Genomic DNA, 24,874 nt, shown 5'->3' on the forward strand with positions numbered 1-24,874 from the left:
CACCGGCTTTAGGCAAGCTGCTCACAGACCTAGGCCCGGGCTAGAAGTTGCTACCCGGACTAGGACGCCAGCAGCTCGGACTAACAAGCCGATCGCCGCCGGCCGCCGTGTGCCGCCGCTGCCTCCGCCGCGGGCCGCCTGCCGCCCTTGCGGGAAAGCGGACCTGCCGCCAAGCCAAGCAGTTTTTAATGGATTCTTGTCACGTTGGGCGCCAGATGTAGATGTAACCAACCGTCTTATTAAATAAGAAACACAGAAACAATGTAAAAGAGAAAGCCAAGAAGTCAGAGCTCAGAGCTAAAATCTCACCCTTCCTCCTGCTGTCCTAGCTTCGCGAAAAGAGACCTACTTCCTGTCGGTTCGTATTTTTAAAGTATGTTGTTCTGCCTTCTCATTGGTTGTAAACCCAAACACATGACTGCCTCGTCACTGTCTGAATGTACAGCCCCCTAGGTCTTAAAGGCATATGTCTCCAATGCTGGCTGTATCCCTGAACACACAGAGATCTTATGGGATTAAAGGCGTGTGCCACCACCGCCACACTCTTGCTATGGCTCTAATAGCTCTGACCCTGAACACACAGATATCTATGGGATTAAAGGCGTGTGCCACCACCGCCACACTCTTGCTATGGCTCTAATAGCTCTGACCCCCAGACAACTTTATTTATTAACATACAATCAAATTAATATTTCAGTACAAATCAAAATAATATTTCAATACAATTAGATTACCACCACATCAGTATATTAAGAAAAATAAGCCAGACAAATATGAAATTTTTAATCATATGTAATAATAATATTATAATCACACTCATGAAACATGAAAGTAGAGAGGAAAAAGAGAGATGAAAAGGGACACATGTAAAATGTGATAAGGGAGGTAATCAAATTCAAGAGGTAACATGTGTATCAAGAATGCAGAAAAGAGAATGCAGGAAGAAGGCACCAACAAGAATTGGAGGGCAGTCAAGAGAAGGCTGTGGGGAGTAAATAAGAAAGTACATATGAAAATATCACAATGAAATCCATTCCCTTATATGCTAACCAAAAAATACAATAAAAAATTAAAGGCTATTCAAAAAATAGACAAGACAAAAATCGTAATTTTATAAAACTAACTATTGCTTTATAAAAATTCATTTTAATGATACCCAATATTTGAAAATAGTAAGCTTCAAAATTTCCAGTGGGAAAGATGTATATTAATAATGATGCAACAACAGGGATTTTTTTGGAATGGCAGTGTTTGTTCTGCATTAATGATAGGATTCAATTCATTTCATTGGTATATTTTGCTTATAAAAACTTAGGTTCAAGCCGGGCGGTGGTGGCGCACGCCTTTAATCCCAGCACTCGGGAGGCAGAGCCAGGCGGATCTCTGTGAGTTCGAGGCCAGCCTGGGCTACCAAGTGAGCTCCAGGAAAGGCGCAAAGCTACACAGAGAAACCCTGTCTTGAAAAACCAAAAAAAAAAAAAAAAAAAAAAAACTTACGTTCAACTAAATCTTAGCAAAATGAAAACTGCATGTATTGTGTGAATCTTCTGGAATCTGTTGATTTAAATGTATCAAATGAAGTTGTCTGAAGTTACATATGAAACAATCAACCTAGCCAGAGAATGACACAGCTGATTTTAATAAACAGATAAATGAGACTATTTCCCAATTAGTGCCAGTAAACATAAATATGCATCACGTCACAAACAGACATTTAGGCAAAGAGATTTCATTTTGAGCCCTTAAACTCAAGTTTGTTAAATATGCAGAGCACAATCCTGTTTATGGTGTTTGCATTGTGGTTTCTATGGTAATTTTGAGAAGCTCATCTGAAAAGATTTTTTTCTTCAAGGTGAGAAAAAGAAAATCCTATAGGTATTTTAAGTTATAATATTGTTAATTTCCATAATTTATGTTAATATGAAAAGCCATCCCTCTGTAATACAATTGGAGAAGTAGTGTATGTTTTCTAAATAAAGTTAGGGTCATATTCTGATGTAGACTTGTCACTGTTTAGATAACTTGTACACGTCCACTATTTTTTAATGTATTTTGTTTTTCTCAGATGAAGATGAGATGATTGTCCCCATTTCTGAGGAACAGATGTGAGATTCCTTCTGTTGATTATCACTTTCTGTGAAAAAAGTCTTTTTCTCAGAAGGTCCACAAATGATTTTGGCATAAAGAACTCCAGTAGACAGATTATTTTGAGTGAAGTGGCCATGTTTCTTCAAGATGCTCAGTATCACTTTGAAATGGCATGGCTAACCTGACAGAGTATAAAGGTTATTCTAGAGAATTATTTCCTCACATTGTGTTGGAGCATCCAAACATTCAAGAGAGATAGTCTGAAGATTCTCATTCCTCTGATGAATTTCCAAAGTACTGTCCTTACATCGCACACATGACTGGATGACCAAACTGCCATGTTCTGAAAATTGATCACGAAATTCCGAAGTCATAAAATAATACACAACTGGATCAAGGCAACAATTCAGATTTGCAAGACACAGGGAAATAATGTGGAAACACAGAGTGCTCTTAATAAAAGAGCAGTTGGAGAAGACATGTTGCTTCACCATCATAAAGAATGGGAAGTTGAGATGGTAAGGAGTGAAACACACTATGAATACCACTGCACACATTAGGACCATCCTCAAAGCCTTTTTCCTCTCTTTAATATTCTGAGGTGGATCCCGGAATTCCTGTAAAGATTTTCTTGTTTTCCATGTGCAATATGTAATAATTACAACAGGCAATACAAATCCTCCAAGTTCAGCAGCAGTTACCATGCCAATGGAGGAAGCCATACTAATGTCATGAAGCCCTAAATCAGCAAAGCAGGATTCACTGTTGTTGGCTAAGCCAGCACTTCTCAGGATAGGAAGTGGCAAACAGGCAGTCCCCACGATGACCCAGATGGCAGCACTGATGCCCATGTCGTACCTACGCTTCCAGTTTCTGGCTCTGAATGGCTTCAGGAGAAAAAAGCACCGCTGAAGACTGATGCATGTCAAGAAGAAAATGCTGGCATACATGTTGAGATATTTCAGATAGAAGCAGAGCAGGCAAAGGGCCCTCTGGAATGGCCAGTGACGGGTGATATAATAGTAAATCCGGAGAGGTAAGGACAGGACATGAGCGAGATCCGCCACTGAGAGGTTGATCATGAAAATGATGGCCTTATTCTTCTTGCTGATGAAGCGGCACAGAACCCACAGGGCTGCACTGTTAGCCAGGAGACCAGGGATGAATATTAAGATATAGGTGGTTGCATACAGAGAGTGCTGAAATGCCGGATGTGTATCATTGCAATTACTCTCAGCAGTGCTGGTACTATTGCTGCCCATCTTGAATATCTCAGTATGTTCATCAAGGTAAACTATAGAGTTACAACTCCTGCCCAAGGATATAGGTGGTTGCCAAGAGGACGTGCTGAAACAGCATTTGTAGATCAGTGCACTTTACTTTCATACTGTTTGTGCTGTTAATTACCATCTTGTGCATTTATGTTCCTTCCTTTGCATAGTGGTTTCTGTGGAAAATAGAATAAAGATAGAGTCAGAGGCAGGTCAGCACATGTGAATATGCATATTAGTTGTATTCCTACCCGAGACATTAAATGTGATCTTTCATAAATTTGAAAGCTCTCATCTATGCCAAATTAAAATAGTGTAGCAATCTGCCAAGAGATAAATAGCAGTGAGGAAGATATTTTCAAGAATGTAAAAGATCACTCTTTTGACAATAACTTCAGTCAGGTTTTTACTTTGACAGAGAATCATCGAAGTTGTAAAAGTAAACAACAGCCAAGGTCTCAAGGCCCATCAACCCCTAGACAAATATTCCATCGCCCTTATGAAATTTCATGTTTCATTTGTATACCTGTTCCTGGCCAAAGTTTGAGATTTAGCAAAGTTATTGTCATCAACTATGGGATAATGAACTCTTTATCCATTTTCAATAGCTACTTTATAAATTATTAGATGGTTGTTAAGGTGAGCTATGAACTCTTGTTAATGGCACATGCATTAGGAGCCTAAGCAAGGGCTGGCAGCTCACCAGGCTTTAGGAAGGATAAGGTCTTAAGAAAAACAGGGCTCCCTTCTTCAAAATCTGACTGAAATCAAGGTTTGTTTTGCTAACATCATGCTAACACCTTTTAAAACTCTTGCCACAAAAGTTCGGTGTTCATTAACAATACCATGGCAGCTTCAGACACTCATATATATTGAAACTATCTTTTCACCATTTCAGTCAACTACCAGAATGTGTGACGCTCTAGAGGGTATCCTGTCATGAATGAAGCAAATGGGAGCTGCTTTTTTTAACTCTGAAACCCAGTGAAAATTATTCCTGTAAATGGTTGTATTTCCAGTAGTCATAAATTTTGGAGATGTCTTCCAGTTATTTAGTGACTTAGTCTCAACTTAGTTATTCTTGTCAAAGACAAAATAGTCTACTCCCTGTTAGACATAAAAGATCTTCAAATATCTGAAGATAACGATCATGTCTTCTCTCAAATCTTCCTTATCCAGATTCAACATTCATTTCCTAATATGACATGGTCCTTGTTCTTGGTTTTGTTTTATGTTATGACTTTATTGCTTTTGGCCAAAAGCCACCACAGTACAGCTTATTTCACCCTTGAAACAAACGTTTAATTAGTGTTTGATGATTTTTAGGAAATATATTTTATATAGCTGATTTTAAACACAAAGGGGTAAATAACATTTTAGTGCTTCGTTGTACTTTTTAGTACTTGAAAGGACAGCTAGTTTGCTACACATTTTATAAAGTTAAAGGAAAAATGAGACAGCATTAAGGGCAATAAGTACTCAAATGCAAAAGTGAAATGCATATGTTGCAATGCCTCTTGAATTAGTTTGCAAAGTAATATGGGGTCTAGTACCATGTGTACAAACCTAGACACGGTTAATTAAAAATTATAAGGATGTGATCAATCCAGACAAAGCCCATGCAGTGCCAAAACCTACTTGATGTCTCTGCAGTGAGTACATGTAACACTCTGATAAACTCTATTTACTGTGCTGAAGTCAAAACCTACTTGATGTCTCTGCAGTGAGTACATGTAACTCTTGTAAAAACTCTATTTACTGAGCTTAAAGTTCAGTGCAATCAAACAACCAGGTCACTCAGGCAAACAGCTACTCTGGTTTTTTTCTCTGAGTTAAATATGCTGCTGAATCAGGTAATTGATCCAGTAAAGTGTAAATAGAGACAACACTATCACCTTTTTATAATTTCCTTGAACTAATTGAAATCATTGATATTGTGCTTTTTTATATTCAAGCTAAATCCTTTTAAATACTTGCAAACACAAACCAGGTGGAGTATTGAAATACAATCAGACAATTAGTGCTTATGTTCATCTTTGGTTTAATTATAAAAATGAATAACAATTACTAAATACCCATTTTAGCCAGATTCTATAATAAATACTGTGTGTGCACTCTATCAGTCTCTGACATCAATGCTATGAAACAATAAGATATAATGACTGTTTTGTCAGATGAACAAACTGAGCCTTCCAAAAGGCAAGGCTCAATTCCACAAATTACAGAAGTAATTTTTCTGGCTTCACAGTATCCATAATTCTGATCATTCTCTTTAGTGAGCATCATATAATATTTCTGGCAAGATGAGTTCACTTTCCTTTCCAAGTGGTTTTGCTGTGGGAAATAGAAATCTCCCACATGCCAACTAATCATTCTCTTATTACATCTTCTCCTCCCAAATAAAAGTCAAGTAAAGTGTCTTGACTATTTGAAGGGTCTGTTGACTGTTTGTTGGGTAGATAATTTTATGAAGGACAAATGAATCTGAGAGACAGAAAGTCTCTGTGAGAGGAAGGGAATAAGTAGGAGTGAAGGAGTGTCTGGGGATTAGGATTTAGTTGTGATGTTTGACTTGACCACCAGGTGTCATAAGTACACCGATGTTCAAATAGGTTGATTCGTGAAAGGAATGTTTGAAACCCCATTAATAAAAAAATTAAAGATCAGTAGGCATCCTGTGAACTTCAGAAACAGAATCCCTTCAAGAGTATTTTAGAAAGCTTGGTTTATTTTTGTTATAAGCTTGCACACTTCATAATCATTTTCTAAAGACTGCTTGGTTTCTAGATGTATTGTAGATTCCTAAATTATAGAGCTGTTAAAGGCCATCTAGATAAGAATCAATCATTTTTCAAAAGAGGAAAACAATTCCAGAAAAGGGAAACCTAAAAGTTACAAATTCACACAGAAAGTTAGTGGTGGTGGCTGAACTGGGGTCTCTTGCTTCTCACCACAGAATAATATCAACTTTTCCAGGAACTTTGTAGATGGAAAGCACATTTTTGTAATTATACAATAATACAAATGTTCAGAAATGAACCAATGCCAGATTTAGACCACTAACCTTGACAGTGAACTGTTACAAAAAGAGAGATTGCTTCCTTCCAATTTTTCCAGAGCAAATACACTATGTTTAAAGGAATAATTCTAGTCCCTGGGGATAAGATTGTGTAAGAAGCCTCCTTAAAAAGCCTAGTTATGTTGCTCTTAATCTTTCATTATTTATACACATAAGGAAATGAGTACCATTAGAAAACAGATAAGCAAAGACAAAACAAATTTTTATTAATATAAAACATTCAGTTTGAGACTCTCTATTCTGTCTGGTTTTACACATACACACAGACATTTATATACACAAAAGTTTTCAGACATAACATTTTAATTCATCACTTTCCAGGTAATTTTTCTATGTATACTGATTTATAAATGAATTCATAGTTGGCCATTTTAATTGAATTTGACTTGTGTATACATATACTTCTATAAACATAGTTTTAATTACTTAATCACAATTAGGATAAAATTCCATGTCAATAACATCTAAATGATAAATTTAATAGATGTTTACATTTTAATTAGAATTATATAATATATTTTATTTAATTAATGGACATTGTAGTATAATACCATTTTCTTTATTATTAGAAACAATGGGAAAGTCCAGATGGTGGTACCTTCCTACAATCCCAACATCGGGAGGCTCAGGCAGGAGGATCAGGAGTTAAAGTTCATCATCCTTTACATAAATATGTCAAAATCACCCAGGGGCTATGTGAGATCTTCTCTGGAAAAAAAATACATTAAAAGTTATGGTAAATGCTATTGCATACTCATCTTTATATATTTGAACAACTGGTTCCTTAAATTTTAAGTTGAATTGCTAGGCATTGAATCAGTAATTCAAATTATCCAAGAAGGCTTCCCATATGAAATTCCAAAGTTCATGTTCTTTAATGTAACATTACAGTGTCAAGTACGTTAGTATTCCAAATAGAATTTTGTCTATCTGGTAGAAGTATGATGTAGCTTACTATGACTCAATCAAATGGCATGTGACAAATTATGCAAGCATATGTTGAACATATCTGTATACATTGTTAAATAGTAAATTAAGCTGAATAACATATTCTTCACCTCCTCTAGTTAGAATTTTCATGAGAACATTTAAAATTTCCTGCTGGTAATTCTTCAGTATTCTAAGTATTATTTGTTGTTTTGTGATGGTGCATAGTAGATCTCCAGAATATGTGACTCATTGCTTAGCACCCTGCTAAAGAATCAGCTGTAGTTAGAAAACTATGACAGTTATCTCAACATCATAATAAAAAAGAATCTTGAAAGTTCCACTTTTAATAGGTTTGAAACCACAAATCCAAATACTTTAACACATGGTTCTTAAAGTTAAGCATGCCACAGAATGATCTAAAGTGAAGTTCTACGCAGAATTTTTCATTCAGTAGATCTGGGATGGAGACCAATAATAAGCATTTCTATTAATTATCCCATGTGATCACTGTTTGAGAAATCACTACCCTAACCCACTTCCAATACAAGCCAGAGTTGTTTTATCTGAGAAAAAAGTATTTTTTTTCCTCACAAATATTGTGAATCACTTTTTTTCTTTTCCACATTGAATATGAGGAAATTTTTCACAAGTGCTTGGTCTAATTTCCAACAATTTGTAGTATAATCTGGCATGTTTATCTATACTCAGTTATCTTTCCCCTCTCACCATTCTGGAAAGAAATGCTTAAAAAACATTTAAGGGGTATTTTGCTCAGTGGTTAAGAGCACTTGTTGTTGCAAAGGGCCTGGGTTCCATTTCCAACACCCACTTGGAGGGCTCACTATATCCTCGGGCACTAGGCACACATGTGGTACACAGACATACACTCAGATAAAATAATCATACACATAAAATAATAAGAAATAAATCTAAAAAATTGAAAAACAAGTAAAAACTGCATCATATTTAGGGTTTTAAAAATACAGTCAGATTCTCTATTTAAATAGTAAATCTTCCATAATTGGGAAACAATGTCAGTTATCTGAATTAGTTATTATTATCCAATGTATCTTTGAGAAAAGCTTAATGAACTTATTTCTGAAATGTCATATACAACTAGTTCCATACAAGTTATTTTTAATGTTCAGAATCACCACCATGCTGTGGCCTAAGCACTTGTATAAACAACGTTTCCCAAAATTCAAACCACGCTAAGACAAAACATGCGTTATAGGAAAACAAATTACGTTGTCTTAAACTTCCTAGTCCTTCTCCAGTGTCAGAAACTTCAAAACAGGAGGTTCAATAAAAGTCAAAGGATACAGTGGTCTTAAAAAGACTTTCTTAGGCTTCAGAATGTAACTGGTAAAAACACTTTTCTCATTTGTGGCTGATTTTTGTTTTAACAGTAAAATCTATTTCTGATTTTACCACCACCCCCTCCCCCAGAATTTGGAAAAACTCATAAACTTTGTCCCAAAACCACCTATTTCAAATTCTTTTTTATCTGGTGCCAATGTAAGTTAAATTCCGTTTTCTGGCTTTGTTTGTTTTTCTTCCTGACAGTCAATATACTATAGTAGTACAACTACAGACTATTTTCAGACAGACCTGAGTTTGAAAGCAAGTATCTGTGCTTAGGAGCTGTTTTTCTTGATTTATCTTATCTACAGTCTCGTAAATTATACAATGTACACCATTGTTTATATGTTCAAAGAAGGAAGCTAATTTTCACAATGTTTGCATCTGGTATATAGTAATGTCACAATGCATGCTGCTTTTCTTCTCATTTGTTTTGTGAAATTCTTCTGAGTCATGAGAGAAGACAAAATATAAATACATTTCAAAGCCCGGCTTAAGTTTCTTGTACCTCAGGAAACTACTCCTGACTTCTTAAGCCCTTGTTGACTTCAATTTTCTTTGCATTTTTGATGTATCTGCCAACTTACAACTTCATGGATACCATATTTCATGAAAATTAAATTTACTAAGAATTTCTAATGTACCTTATATCATTTAATCCTCAGGACATCTCAATATTTGATACCTGGAAGCAGGTATGCAATTTTATATTATTTGGGGAATTGATTTTGAGTTCTAACGTCCTTAACAAGCATATTATCTTAGTATTTTTGAAACATATCTCCTAGTCCCTTAAAAGTGGGTATTTACATGATGCTATATGATCACACTGACATATATTCAATTCACACAACACATGATACCTTGAACATGTTTACCGACTAGCCTCATACATAATCACCAAATCATAATATTTCTGTTTTCCTGGATTTTAAAATATAGAGTCATTTCTTTTATCCTGCTTCACTCAGCCCTATTCTGATACAGGTGGCCATCAGGTCCATCTCTCGCTTACCTTCTAAGTAGTCTCTTTACTTCCGATGAAGCTTTTTTGTTTGTTTGTTTGTTTGTTTTTCGAGACAGGGTTTCTCTGTGTAGCTTTGAGCCTTTCCTGGAACTCACTTGGTAGCCCAGGCTGGCCTCAAACTCACAAGGATCCGCCTGGCTCTGCCTCCCGAGTGCTGGGATTAAAGATGTGCACCACCACCGCCCAGCCAATGAAGCTCTTTGAAAGTAAGCTGACATTGATCTGAAGTGGAGTTCTTCAAGTTAAAGCATTATTTGTGATTCAAGTGTAAACAACTAAGAAAATCACTCAAAAGTGAAAGCAAAAAGAACAAAATAAATAAATAAATTCAAATGTTCATAAGGAAATGTTTATGTAACACAAATGAAAATGAAATGGGGTATTAAATAAAAATGTCACAACACTATAAAACATTGAGAGAATGAGTATTCAAAAAGCCTATTAACACCTAATCTTATTTTAAATTAAATAAAGGCAAATTAGACATATCAGGGGATAGTTAATACATTGGTAAAATGGAATAAGACAAATAACTATACTCAACTATATGTTGCTTACAAAGAAAAACTGAAATGTATCTTCAGTATGCACAAGACTGTGGATTTCATCTCAGCATCAATATGTTGAAACAAATCCACTAATTTGCTGGACAGGGCATATGGGTAATGATGGGTGAGCTAAGACAAAATGGTTGCTTGAGCTCAATAATTCAAGGCCAGGCTGGGAAAAATAGCAAGAGGAGAGATGAATTAAAAGAAGAAAATTTTGGAATTTAACAAATAGAAACAAATTTACAAACAAACTCTTAAGTAACACATTCGTCAAAATACCACAAGAAAAATATAAAAATGTTTTAATTTGTCCTTAGAGGGAACGTTTTAGATTAAAGGATATATTAAAACTGACAGCATTTTGAAATCTATGACCTAACCTTCTACATTATGGAAGCATCAATGGAAAAACATCACTAAATCAGAATTTATCGATGTAAAAATAGAAAATAAAGCATGAATAAGCAAAAAGGAATGAAAAATAATAGAAAAAAATCAACAAAACCCAAATTGGCTCCTTGAAGGCATAAACAAAACTTGCAAGCCTTTAACTGGACTTGCAAAAAATATTAAGAAAAAAATCCACAATAATAACAAAGTTGAAAGAGAATACATTATTACTGGCAGAATTAATGATTGTAATAATAGTAACACCAGTACAATGTTTACATAGCTAAATTTACATATTTACACGAAACAGTCAAAATGTATATTTAGCCGGGCGGTGGTGGTGCACACCTTTAATCCCAGCACTCGGGAGGCAGAGCCAGGTGGATCTCGGTGAGTTCAAGGCCAGCCTGGGCTACCAAGTGAGCTCCAGGAAAGGCGCAAAGCTACACAGAGAAACCCTGTCTCGAAAAACCAAAAAAAATAAAAAAATAAACACATCACAATGAAAAGTGTAAGCTCCAATGGCTTCACTATGGCTCTTAAAGCTTTTAAAGAATAACACTGAAGACTTAATATTGTTAAAACAGCAATGTAGCCAAATTGTTGTATACATTAATTGCAATTCCTGTCTAAATCATAGCTACCTTAATTACAGATATTGGCAAAATGATGCAAAAAATGCAAAAAGCTTAGGATTGATAATAGAAAAAAGCTAGAAGATGCACACTTTGGCATTTCAAAACTCATTTTAAAATGACAGTAATCAAAGCAAGGTGGCTGGAGTATAATGATAGACATAAAGATTAATGGAATATATTTTAAAGTTTAGAAATAGAACTTTCACATATGTGGTCAAGAGATTTTCTAGAAGAGTGGCAATGAAATGTTAGGAAGAAGGAAGAATAGTAAGTCAGTGATCATGGAACAACTGGATAGCAGGACAGACAAACATGTACTTGAACTTGATAGCCATGACTGTCTTGATTCTTTCCTTTATAAACTCAGTTATAAAGCTATGGTCCTACTTATTTAATCTATGGTACTATCTATTTAATCTCTGTCTCTCTGTCTCTCTCTGTCTCTGTCTCTTTCTCTCTGTCTCTCTGTCTCTGTCTCTCTCTCTCTCTTACACACACACACACACACACACACACACACACACACACACACACACACATTCACTCCTATCTTATGAGCTCCTAAGATGATTCTATATCTTTTCAATTGTAGATAATAATGTAAAAAACATAAGCTGCAGTTATCTCTTTTAGAACAAAAGAGTGGTTTTCTTTATTGTTATTTTCATACATGTACATAGTTTATTTGCATATTATCTCCATTCTCTCTTTCATCTTTCATCTCTTTCACATCTTTCTCCTCTTTCACCACTGGTCAGCCCCACCCCAAAACAATCCCCTCTCTTCCTTCAGATATACCTGTATATGTATGTATATTCTTTCATATGTATGCATACACTTTCACATATATATATATGGAGAGAGAGAGAGAGAATGCTAAGTGTTTTATTCATCGGAAGAAATATGATAGTCATATTTCTTAGTCTGGTTTATTTTGTCTAGAAGAATGACCTACAATTTTTTTAAAATTTTCCTTCTGATGAAACCATTTTCTTCTTTGTGCTTGACTAATATCCCTATTATACATATACACTTCCGTTACCTATTCATCTGTTGATGGACATCTTGACTGATTCCATATCTAGCTTATTGTGAATAGTAGTGAAATAAATATGGATATTCTGGCATCTTTTATTCCTCAGATATATACTTAAGTGATATTTCAAGATCACATGGTAGTCCTGTTTTTAGGTTTTTGAAGACCTTCCATACTGATTTTCATAACAGCTGGACTAATTTACTAATTGACATTTTAATCACCAGTACATACGGGTTCATTTCTCTCATACATTATTGATTACTTTCCTGTTTCTGAGATAAAATGCCATGGCCAAGAACAACTTATGGAAGAAAAAGATTAGCTTACAATTCCAGAGTGCGAGTTCATAGGAGCAAGAGGAGACATGACAGCAGGCAGCTGGAGCAGGAAGCTGAAAGATCATCTCTTCAACCCCCAACATGAATCAGAAAGCTATAAACATCAAATCCCACCCCACCCCCAATGCCAGTATTTCCTCCAACAACAAGATTCCATAACTTCCACTAACAGGGCCACCAACTGGGGACCAAGTCTCCAAATAGCTGAGCCTACAGGGGCCAAAGTCTCATTCAAAGCACTATACACATAATACTAATATTTTTTATTTGATGGTAGCTATTCTGAGTTCTTCACAACAGAATTGCAATGTAGTTTTGATTTATGTTTCTTTGCTGGCTAAAAATCTTGAGCATTTTTTCATTTATTGTTTCCAGCACTAGGTAGTGGGCAGATCAGCTATTTGGGGCAAGTAGGCAGAAGGGAAGTGGCAGTGGCTCCACCTTCATGGGAATCATTAACACCAATATCTCCCTCTTGTCCTCACGATTTCTCCTTGTCTTTGCTCCTCACAAGGATGGAGCCCTACCTTAGGCAAAGCTGTGTGTATAACAACTACTTGGAAACTGCTTGTGCTGAAAATCACTGACTCCTCCCTTGTACCCACAGGTTATTTAAAACAGGATGAACCTGAAACCATTGCCATAATTTTATATCTATCTTTCTGCTTTACATTAGCTGATGGCAAGGAACTAGGTCATTGGCCTTATATCTATAAGGGCTGTGAAATTATACTTCTCGCCCCTGATTATTGTTCTGTTTAAACCTAAAGCTCATGTTAGTTCTGCAAACATGAATTTGGAGCCCTTGGACTCCTTTACCTATTCATCTTCAGAGTGTTGTCATGTTGGATAACTTTTCTCTTTCTGCTTTTTGCCATCACTTATCTTTTTAATTGAACTATTGGAGTGTGTAACCAATCAGGCTGGCTTGTTGGGATGTTAATGTTTGAAGACATTTCCATGACCTGACTAAATTGCATACTCACTTGACTTTAAGGGAAATCATTTAGATAATCTGAGTAGGCAGCATTCAACCAGCTGTAAACTGTAGGTGTAGAGGCTTCCATAAAGATACCTGCAGATAGTAACTTCTGTCTGTCCCCTCGATCCTGCTTCTTCTAACAGGACAGTCTGACTTAGGAATTTCTGTGTTGCCTAGTCAGCATCTATGATTGTCTAGGCAATACTTTGCAACCTGTAGCTGGAGTTTTCTCCAGTCATATCCAGCACCACAGACCCCACAAGCACATATAAAATAATCACTCAGAAGCTCATATTAATTAAACTGCTCGGCCATTAGCTCAGGCCTACCACTGACTAGCTCTTACACTTAAACTCAGCCCATTTATATTAATCTATACCTTGCCACATGGCTCGTGGCTTACCGGTAACTTACATCTTACTACTCATCGTGGTGGCTGGCAGTATCTCCCTGCCTCAGCCTTCTACTTCCCAGAATTCTCCTCTCTCTTTGTCCTGCCTATACTTTCTGCCTGGCTACTGGCCAATCAGCATTTTATTATCAATCAATCATTCACAGCAGCAAACCTATTTCATAATTTATGCCCACTGCTAGTTCTGTTCCACAAACTATATGTTTACTGATTCTAATATGAGTTATGGGAGCACTTTGTTTTAAAAAGGTACCATCTTAAGGATGAATTTTGGAATTTCTCCTGGACTTTTATGAATTTGATGTTCACTAATCTGATTAGAACTAAATGCATCAATGACTGCTGTATATAGTGAAGAGGCCATGATAGCCCAGGGCATGATTTGGTAGTAGAGGTACTCAAAATACTGCCATTGAAATTTTCTAATCAATCTTAAAGAAGATAAATTTGTAGAATACCTCCACTTATCATTTTAGAATTAAAATGTTCAAAATGTAAAATTATAAGATAGAGTGAGATTGGCTGCTTACTCCTCAATATGCATGAGGAAGTGGCAAAAGAAAATTCCAAGCCCAAGATTTCAAATTTGAAGCTGAAGGTTCATGTTGACAATCTAGAAGCATTTTTATTTTCTACTAAAAAAAAAACCTTATCATCTGTAGTCATAAGGCCAGTTTAGTTCAACCAAAACAAATGTCATCTTTTAATTGACTGAATTATAACACACATTAAGTTTCCAATTGCATAAATACTTTTCTTAAAGAGGAGCATTGACTGGAAACACATAGATAATAAAACTGGAATGGAAACATATCAGCAAATCCAAGTGATTCTGGCAATACTAAACAACTAAATTGCTCTGTGTTCTCTCTAGTCAAAACAGGCCTCTGAACTCTGCCTAGAGATTTTACTGTCCCTTTGCCTAGGAATTTGTAAGAGCATTCTGTGCGATAGTTGCCTCTGATTCTCTTCTAGACTCATTGCCATCAGTCTTCATGCTTCTAAACCATTCTAGTCTTAGTAGGTGTTGACAAGTAAGACACAATGTATAAACCACAAGTTTTCTAGATTTGTGAAGTTTCTATTTGTATAGAATATGTTGTGACAACCCTATAAAAGTGGTAGGTGAGCTGCTGTTTGGAAGGCAGTATGTCCACATTTGGATGAACTATTCAGGCTTTGCTTTTTTCTGAATGTTTGCAGTCCCCTAAAATCTGCATGTTAGAACCTACTCATCAATATGATGACACTAAAGAGTGGGATTTGGGGGAAAGTGGTTAAGTGAAATTTTTATGAATGGAACTAGTGACTTTGTAAAAAACTGTCCTCAGAGACTTGCCTTGCGTCCTCCACCAAGCAAAGATGTATGAAGAATCTACCAAGTACATGCCAAAATAAAAAGGAATCAGTACTAGACGCCATGGTACCATGATGGTGTACTTCTTAGCTTCTAGTTTATGATTATAAGATATTCAGCTTATGGTGTTTTTTTTTATAACACCTGAAATAAACTAAGAAAATAAATGTGTTGAATGATCCAAAAACTACTAATTTTTATTGGTATTCAGGTCACAGCCTCTGGAGAAAGTCAAGGTTGTAGTACAGCAGAATTAATATTTGTGGTGTCAACAGATGACAGTACTATACATAAGGAGCTTTTTTTGAGACCCCTTACAGGTGATTCACAGTGCAAATTATTATAATTTTGAGGGGGAAAACTGTCAACCTTTTCAGGTAAATGCTGTTATTTGAGATATATCTTTGGAGTTGTTTGTAGGCCTTTGTAGACATGCAACATGACATTTTTGTTGGACATCTTAAACTAGATATCCTGGACCTTTCAAGCCATAAATTTGTAAATCAAAGTCCACAGTCATGACTAATATGTATCACGAATGCCTGTTGACCAAATAAGTAAGTTCTGGTATGGTTTGCAAATGGTTCTGTATGATATGGAAACATAAACAAAGGTGGACAACTGCAACATTACAGCATAGCACCTTCCTGTAACATCCCTGAAGACTATAGCAAAGTTAATCCTCTCAGTGGGAATAACATTTAGAAGTGTCCTTGACTATCTACTTTGCTCAAAAGTTGGAGTCCAAGTAGACATGATAATATACAAATTCATGTGCCATAGCTAATGTTTATATGGATGATAAGTGATTCAGAAAGTGTACTATGCTGAGAAAGTTTGAAAAACAAATGTCTGGCTAGAATTCTCTGGATAATGTAAATATAATTGTAAAATGTCTATGTAAGCATATGAAACCTGTCTTTCTTGATTAAGAAATGAAAGCTAATGCCTTGGGGTGACAATTCATGTCCATTAGAATGATTAAAGTTAAAAATCAGAAATAAGAACTATTAGAGGATATGAATAGAAGTTAGAGTCTATGTGTTTCTGGCTAGGTCATCAGATGTAGTGCTGCTTTGTAAAATGGACTGCAAGTGGTTCAAGATCTCACACATAGAATTACCATATGAGCCAACCATTCTATCTCTATGTATTACAACTGAGAGAAATCAAAGTTTCGACAATGATAAAACTCATAGGAGTAAAAACAGAAATAAATCACAAGCCCATCGATAAAAATGGATGGATAAAATGTGATGTCAGGATTGGGACAAAACATAGTGACATATAAAAATACCATACAAAAAGATCAGATAAAATTACTTTACAAGCAAAGGGCTGGTTTGATGTTTTAACAGGAAATACTGCAATCAATTTTATTAATATGTTAATGGAGGAAACTCACAGGAACAAACTAATGAAGAAAAGGCACTGGACAAAATCCTGCATTCATTTTAAAATCTCTCAAAAACTAGAAATATTCATAAACCATCTCAACAAAATCAGTAACAAATAGTGTTATCATTCAAAATGCTAGCCGGTGTAATAAGACAAAGAAAAGAAGAAATAAAGGGCAAATCGAAAAGCCAAAAAGATATGTTCTCTATTCTAAAACAATGACTATCATGTATGAAAAAAAATTAATGAATCCCCCCAAAAAAATCTCATATACATTACAATGATGTATTTATAACAGCTTAAAACTCCATGAATAGTTGGGCATAAATCTAACAAAACATATACAGGAACTATATTGAAAGCCACAAAATGTTGATAAAAATTCCAGGTTTATATTAAAACTATAATGTGCTTATTGATTGGGAGATTATAAAGACTATAGATTATCCAATACCAAGTGGCCATCCTAAACACTTGCATTTACAACCAATACAATGTGTTTATCTCTCTATATATTATGAAAATGATATATATGTATGTACCACATATAGTATAAAATATACATATTACATATATTACATACATAACAAAAACAGTTTTACAAGAAGAGGTTTTGAATCTGAAAGAGAGTTTGGTGTGCTAAAGTTAGAGAAGGGGAAGGAAGGGGCTGATGTAAATATAGTTTACTCATGTATGAAATCCTCACAAAGTTAAAAATTATATTTAAATGTTTAGATGTGTTCTTGTTAGTTTTTGTCAACTTGACACAAACTACAGTCAAGTCCAGGAAGAGGGAATTTCAATTGAGAAAATGTCTCCATCAGATTGGCCTGTCAGTAAGTCCGTGGGGCATTTTCTTGTTAGTGATTGATGAAAGAAAGTTCAGCCCACTGTGGGTGGTGCCACCCTTGAGCAGATGGTCCTCAGTTGTATAGCAAAGCAAGCTGAGCAAGCCATGGAGTACAAGGCAGTAAGAAGCATTACTCTGAGAACTCTGCTTCAGTTTCTGCCTTCAGATTTTTTGCATGGGTCCCTGCACTGACTTCCTTCTGTTCAGGAATGTGACCTGAGAGGTCTAAGATGAAATTAACCCTTTCCTCCCCAAGTTGTTTTTGATTAGTATTTTATCACAACAGAGAATCAAACTATGGCAGATATACACTCTCCCCAGATTGATATGTAGTTTACTAGTACTCCCAAACCCCAGCAGATACTTTTGTAGGATATGGAGTTGCTTATTTGAAAAGTTGTATCATAAGGCAACGGAACTAAAACAACTAGGATAATTATGAAAGACAAAAGTGAGAACAGTCACTGTATATAATTTTGTGGCTTCCTTTTCTTTCTTTTAAATTTTGAGGCAGGTTTTCACTTAGTAAATCAGACTAGTCTTGAACTTGCTCTGTAACTCAAACAGACCTTGAACTCATAAACTTTTAGCTAAGCCTGTCAAGCTGCTGTGATTATAAGCTTGCTCCACTATACCCAGTTGTGACCACCACTGCAATCGAGACAGCATAGTATTGTTGGACAATGAATTAAGTAAATGAATTAAGTAAATGAAAATAAAAAGAATAAGCCAACATAAAAATGCACAATTCCTCAGTTTTTACAGAAGTGAAAAATTTAATGAAGAAAATATAGCCGTTCAATCAATGATATTTTAGCAACTATATATCCATAGGAGAATAAAAGTACTCTATTGTTAAAAACTATGTTTTACTAAACTCAAAATGCCTCATACTTCAACCTATAAAATATAACGGTATAAAGTATGGGGGGATGAGAAGTCTTCAAAATCTGTTAGTAAAATGTTCTAAGATATGACACAAAATGATGATATAGGAAGAAACAAAATGAAATAACTAAATTTGACCTCACAAAAATTGAAACCTCTGTTCTATGAAAGAGTAGATTAAGCTGGGCGGTGGTGGCGCATGCCTTTAGTCCCAGCACTCAGGAGGCAGAGGCAGGCGGATCTCTGTGAGTTCGAGGCCAGCCTGGTCTACCAAGTGAGTTCCAGGAAAGGCGCAAAACTGCACAGAGAAACCCTGTCTCGAAAAAACAAAACAAAACAAAAACAAAACAAAAAAAGAGTAGATTAAGAAGGCAAGGCACAAGTTTGAAGAAAATGCTTCAGTGTTTCAAATCTAAGAGATTTTTATTTGATGTACACATTAAGGAAAACTCTTAAAACAAACAATAAGAAATCAATGTAACTAGAAATAGAGAAAGAAGATGAACAGGCATTCTTCCAAAATGGAGCTGTGAAACATACATACATTTACACATGGGGGGTGGGAGGTGGGGAGATTGCCACCATTAGGGAAAGACAACTAAAACTACAATGAGTTACAATATTATACTTAATAGGATGTATAGAACAAAAACTATTTGCCACAGCGAATGCTAAAAAAGAATCAGAACAAGTGAGTCTCTCATACATTAATTCTCTTAGGAAATGTACAACTGCTCTGCCAAGATGTTTGACAGATTTTAGCAAACTAACAACACACATACTATAAAGCCTAGAAATTCTATCTCTAGGTAGATGCCAAAGAAAAATAAAACCATATCCATAAGAAACTTGTAAACAGATGCTCACTGCCATTTAGATGTAATATTCTCCCCCAAAACAGAATGGAAGCAACTTAAACACTTTAGTGGATAGATATTGATAGATATCTATTGATAAACAAGGTTTATTATATCCCTATGCTGGTATCATGACTAACAATAAAAATGAACCAACTAGTGGTACAGGGAACAAACTATATAGGTTTCAAAGAAATATGCTAAGTGAAAATGGCCCATCTATAAAGATTATATATTACTTCATTCTATTTGTATAGTGTACTCAAAACAAAACATAGATGTGGAAAGCAAATGAAAAGTTATCAAAGTGCTATAGACTAGGGTGGGTTCTGATGTAATGGTATAGCACAAGAGGACTTATGTGATGATAAAGGATTTCCCAATTGATTGTGATGTTGTTTGAGAAAATGTATGTATATGATAAAATACACACATGAATGCTTGCCAAAACTGATAAAATATAAATAAGTTTTGCAGTCTAGTTCATTGTATTATATCACTTTCAACTGCCTGATTTTGATAATGTAGGATCGTTTCTTAACATCTTATCATTGGGGAAAGTTTGCTGAAGTATACAAAAGGAATCTGTACTATTTTCTCAATTTCTTGTAAAACAAAAATATATTTACAAATAAAAAGGCTTTCTTATACATTTCTTGCTGAGATCCATTAAGGTCAACTGGCTGGAAACTAGTAAAAGAGGGTTTATCTCAGATGTTTCCTATCTAATGTATTTGGAGCAAATCTTTGCATCTCCACCCAAGCTGTTGAGTGTGAAGAGTGTGATCCAAAATTAAGAAATGATTTTCTGATTAGCTTGCAGAAACTTCAGAAGCATCTCAGAAAAACAATCGGGTAATTTGGCAGCCATTGAACTGAGTCTTCCATCAGACCCAGCTCTCAAGTGAGAAATTCTGGACGTTTTACATTAAGTCAAGCCCAACCCTGGATTCTCTGACCTGCCCACAGAAATGCCTCAGCATCCCTTCAGGCCAAAGCCAGCACACAGAAGCCATCCAGAAAAAGAACTTGTGCACACTGCTGGTAGGAATGTAAATCACTACAGTCACTTTTGAAAACAGAATTCAGTTTCCTCACAAAGCTCTAAGTAGAAGTATATGACCCAGTAATTGTAATCTTGAGTATATATGCAAATAACTTAGATCAATATGTTGCAAAAAGATATCAACACTTTTATGCTAATTCATGATTATTTACAAATAGTCAAGATATGAAAGCAGGACATCTATAAATAGATGAATAAAAAAAATGTGGCATATATACACAAGGAAATACTGCATGGCATTGAAAAGTATGCTACATGTAACAAAATGGGTATACCTGAAAAACAATATGCTAAGTGAAATACACCAAGTTAAGAAAATGCTATATAATCTTATATGTGAAATTTAAAATATTGATTTATGGACACAGAAGATAGAAAAATGGCTGCCAGAGACTAGGGAGAGGATAGAGAAAGGGAAAATAGTAATTAAAGTATACAAGGTTAGCCAGGCATGATTATGCATACCTTTAATCCCAGCACTCGGGAGGCAGAGGCAGACAGATCTCAGAGTTTGAGGCCAGCCTAGTCTACAGAGCAAGTTCCAAGACAACCAGGGCTACACAGAGAAACCCTGTCTTACAATACAAAAAAAAGTTTAAAGCTAAACAAGAAGGAATGTTATAGTAATGAACTTCATTATGGGACAATAATAGTAAATAACAAATGTATACGACAAAATTTCTGGAAGAACACATCTTTAACATTTTTACTTCAGAAAGATAATCTGTGATCAAAAGATCATGCTGTAGCTCATAAACATACACTGGTATTTGCTGATTAAAAACAAGTTTATGAGGAAAATAAATGATTGAAAAGATAAGGAAATAACCAAAGTAAGGGGGCTGGAGAGATGGCTCAGAGGTTAAGAGCACCAACTGCTCTTCCAGAGGTCCTGAGTTCAGTTCCCAGCAACCACATGGTGGCTCACAACCATCTGTAATGAGATTTGGCACCCTCTTCTGTATACATAAATAAATAAATCTTTTAAAAAAATTACCAAAGTAAAGTATGCCACATATCTGCAATAAAGTTGAAGATGGAAAATTAAAAATTAAAATTTCCAAACCCAGAAAAGAAAATTTTACTCAAGTATTGACAGTGTTCCCTTTCATAGCTATGTTCAAAGATTATCTAGGTATGGTGCATATGTATTAACACTCTTGGTTAGTAAGTAGGCAGGATGTACAGAGCCAGAAAACTTCTCTTTATACTGTGCTGTAAACTCTCCCCCAACCCTTTGTCTCCCTTACCTCCTTTTCAATTACTTAGTACATTTCCAAGTGTTGGACTTCCTGGTTTGTGAAAACCTACCAGCTGACTGAAAAATTCAGCCTATAAACTCATTAGCTAATTTTTCACTAGCTTAACCTTTTACCATGATTAGCATCACTTGTGTTTCACAAGAAAGGAGAACTTTGAGAGACCGTAAATAATCTCTAGATTAGATTATTCATAATAACATTTCTGGTTAGAGGCAGACAGAAACACTTGCTGGACACCCAGTAAGAGTCTTGCTTTTTCTTTCCCAGCCCCAGAATACTGTATCTAGGCAGTTGCCAATTTGTAAGTCTAACTCTAATGGTATATTATAATTTTATACCACTAGAACTTTCAGACAAGTATTATTTTTCCAATCTTGAGCAAATAAGTTTGACCAAGTGGAAAATGTCTCATGCTCTAGTGAATAATTTCTTTCTCAGCCTTCTAGGACACACACATTCACAGTTGCAAAAAGTAAGACATCAGCACAGAGTCAGCCAACAGAAACCTCTCCCTTCCCCTAGGGTTCTACAATTCAGCAAGCGTCTAGTCCCTACTAAGCTCCAACTTTGTGTTAAACTGTGCTGCTGGGGACACAGAGATGATTAATTTCCTTCTTCCCTCATCTAGTTTCAGAAGCTGCTTGAATAACTGATCTTTCTTCCCATTAAACTTCCTGGGTGGAATGGGAGAAGGGGAAACTGACTGGAGAGAAAACTCCACCCAGAACTTTTTAAGTCTACTGAGGACATCTTTTGTCATAATCCCACCAAAACAGTTTCTAAGGAGGGTCTGTCCATGGAGTGCCGCTGATTTCAGCCCTTCTGGAGGTTCCCAGAGCAGTGCAGCTGCTTAGCCTGCCTGGATTTCACATACTGGCCCAAGTATCAGTCACTTTGGAACAACTTTGCTATAGGAAAAAAGCCCCACCCATACTTGTGGTTAGAGAGATTAGGCAGAGCTCTCTCAATAGCAGACAGTATGGTGCCACTTGGCAACCATAATATACACATAGTGCCATCCTGTGAGTCATGCTCATGTAGTCTACAGCTGTTAGTTTCATTTTGTTACTGGAAAAAAACTAGTAGTACAATAAAGCATTTATCCTAAATTTTTAGAGAAAAAAAAAAAACCTTCATTTGGGGATCTTTTTTTAAAAAGGGGAATTTACTGTTTCTAACACTTCATTCTGGGGAAATTAAATCTGTACAAAATACACTGATTTGCTCACCACAGGAGAAGGAAGGTGTTGGTGTAAATGGGTTTCATTTATATTTTCCTAATAAATAGGTTTCACTTATATTTTACTACAGCTTATAGTCTCATCTAGAGTCATATGTAATCTTACATATTGTGGATAATTTTACATATCAAAGAATCAAATTCCACGTGTGAAATTAGCAGACTTTAAAAAGAACACGTTAAAAAAAAAAACACAGAAGGAATTCCTTCTAAAAAGGACAGCAAAATGCTTGGAACGCCTTCTGAAAATGCTTCCCATGTTCTCAAATTAAAAATACATCCAAAGAAATGTTCATCGTAAGCTGAGAATCAGCCCCATTGAGACTCGACAGCTGTGCTAGCTTCTAGGGCTTGATGAAAATCCTTTTGTGCTATTTGAAGCCATCACATCCCACCGGAAAATGCATGCATGGAAAATGTCCCAATTCGAGAAAACATGTCAAGTCTCATCTTATGAAAAGATTAAGGCACTTAGATGCATTTACTATTTGAATGCTGCTTTAATTTGGTTGACACAAACCATGAGTTTAAAATTGTAAGTTTATTTTCTCCCCTTGGCTCACACTAACAAAAACGCATTTAATGAACCACAATCTCAATTTTAACATAGAATTGTTAGGAGCAATGTTTAACACAAGTCTGGACCCCTGGTTTTTGTCAGTGGCATGTTAAATTGTAGAGAAAGGAGCTTTCTATCTAGACAGCCACATTTCCTCTCCGAAAGCATGCAGCAGTTTCAGCGAACATTTTAACCACTTAAACTTATAAATAGATATTACCTCACTGAAGTCTCCATTCTTCATAACAATATATCCCCCCAAAGGTAAGATATAGCAGACTCAGAATTAAGTTTTCAATGGAAGCAGCAGAAATTCCCACTGTCGTTTTCAATTCACAGAAGCTTTTTAGTTCTATTTTTGAATGTATGAAGAGAAAGCCAAGAACCTTACCCTTTCTACCCAGATATCCTGTAGTGAACTGCAGGCTTGTACAGCTAGAAGAGGAAGTAACGTAGTTTATTCAGCAAAACAGGAAAAAAAACAAAATCGTTTACCTCTAATGGGAGGTAGAACTGTTCGTCAGCATCACTCAGTTGTTGGGGAAGCATTCGCCTCAGAGAATATTGTGGGCAAAGTAAATTCAAATTTTGGCTTTGATAAATTCAGAGTTTCCATGATTTGTACACTTCTTCAATCAGGAACAGAGTATCTGACTTTAATTTGCCACGTATTACCATGGTTTTTTCAGTCTCCTCTGAACATTTAAAGTGTGTGCTATGCAAAAACCCAGCTTAACCGTTAGAATTTTATTTTACTATTGAAAAACCAATTGCTATGTAATTAAAATCCTAATCACGTTTCTATAGAAATCAATAAGTATCAACTTATATATTGATCCCCCATTCTCTTTCCATTGTATTTCATTCCTTACCATAGCATCGTTCTGCAGCAATCTTCTGGCATCTACTTCTTAGGGAAATCCATTTCTAGTACTCACAAAGCTACTAGGTAGCTAGCTACATCACAGTCTGCTAAAACTATAGAAGATACTATGCTTCCAGATATCATTACATCCCATGTCTACAATGGATAATGTTTCCATCTAAAGACATAAAAGGTCATGTGGCTTTGCCATGTACTTTGACAGAGAATGTGTCAAGAATGCACTGAGCTTCCTGCTTTGCACACGCCCATCTTATTCTATCATCAGCTTTCTCCTTCCTTTTTTTTCCTTTTTCTTTGTGTATGCATGCATATATCTGAGTCACATATGACTTTAAGGCTGGCTATATGAGGTCAATATTTCCAAATTAGATTGGAGCTCCGTTTTGCCACATTATCTCTTTTAG

General features: G+C 35.7%; 1 protein-coding gene across 3 annotated transcripts; it reads right to left on the reverse strand.

The window, feature by feature from the left end:
• Positions 1-774: 774 nt before the first annotated feature.
• On the reverse strand, positions 775-24,608 carry LOC102907083 (putative P2Y purinoceptor 10). Of its 3 annotated transcripts, none has more exons than XM_076561658.1 (2): positions 24,457-24,608; positions 775-3,535 (listed from the first exon to the last, which is right to left on the reverse strand). In XM_076561658.1, exon 2 carries the CDS (start codon positions 3,348-3,350, stop codon positions 2,292-2,294), a length of 1,059 nt encoding a protein of 352 aa, XP_076417773.1. In that variant the 5' UTR covers positions 3,351-3,535; positions 24,457-24,608; the 3' UTR covers positions 775-2,291. The 3 variants fall into 3 exon arrangements, with proteins under 3 accessions (XP_076417773.1, XP_076417774.1, XP_042125447.1); XM_076561659.1 differs by lacking the exon at positions 24,457-24,608 and adding an exon at positions 23,976-24,101; XM_042269513.2 differs by lacking the exon at positions 24,457-24,608 and adding an exon at positions 23,805-23,986.
• Between the last annotated feature and the right edge of the window lie 266 nt (positions 24,609-24,874).

The sequence above is a fragment of the Peromyscus maniculatus genome, chromosome X (assembly GCF_049852395.1).
Source record: "Peromyscus maniculatus bairdii isolate BWxNUB_F1_BW_parent chromosome X, HU_Pman_BW_mat_3.1, whole genome shotgun sequence".
Classification (NCBI taxonomy): domain Eukaryota; kingdom Metazoa; phylum Chordata; class Mammalia; order Rodentia; family Cricetidae; genus Peromyscus; species Peromyscus maniculatus.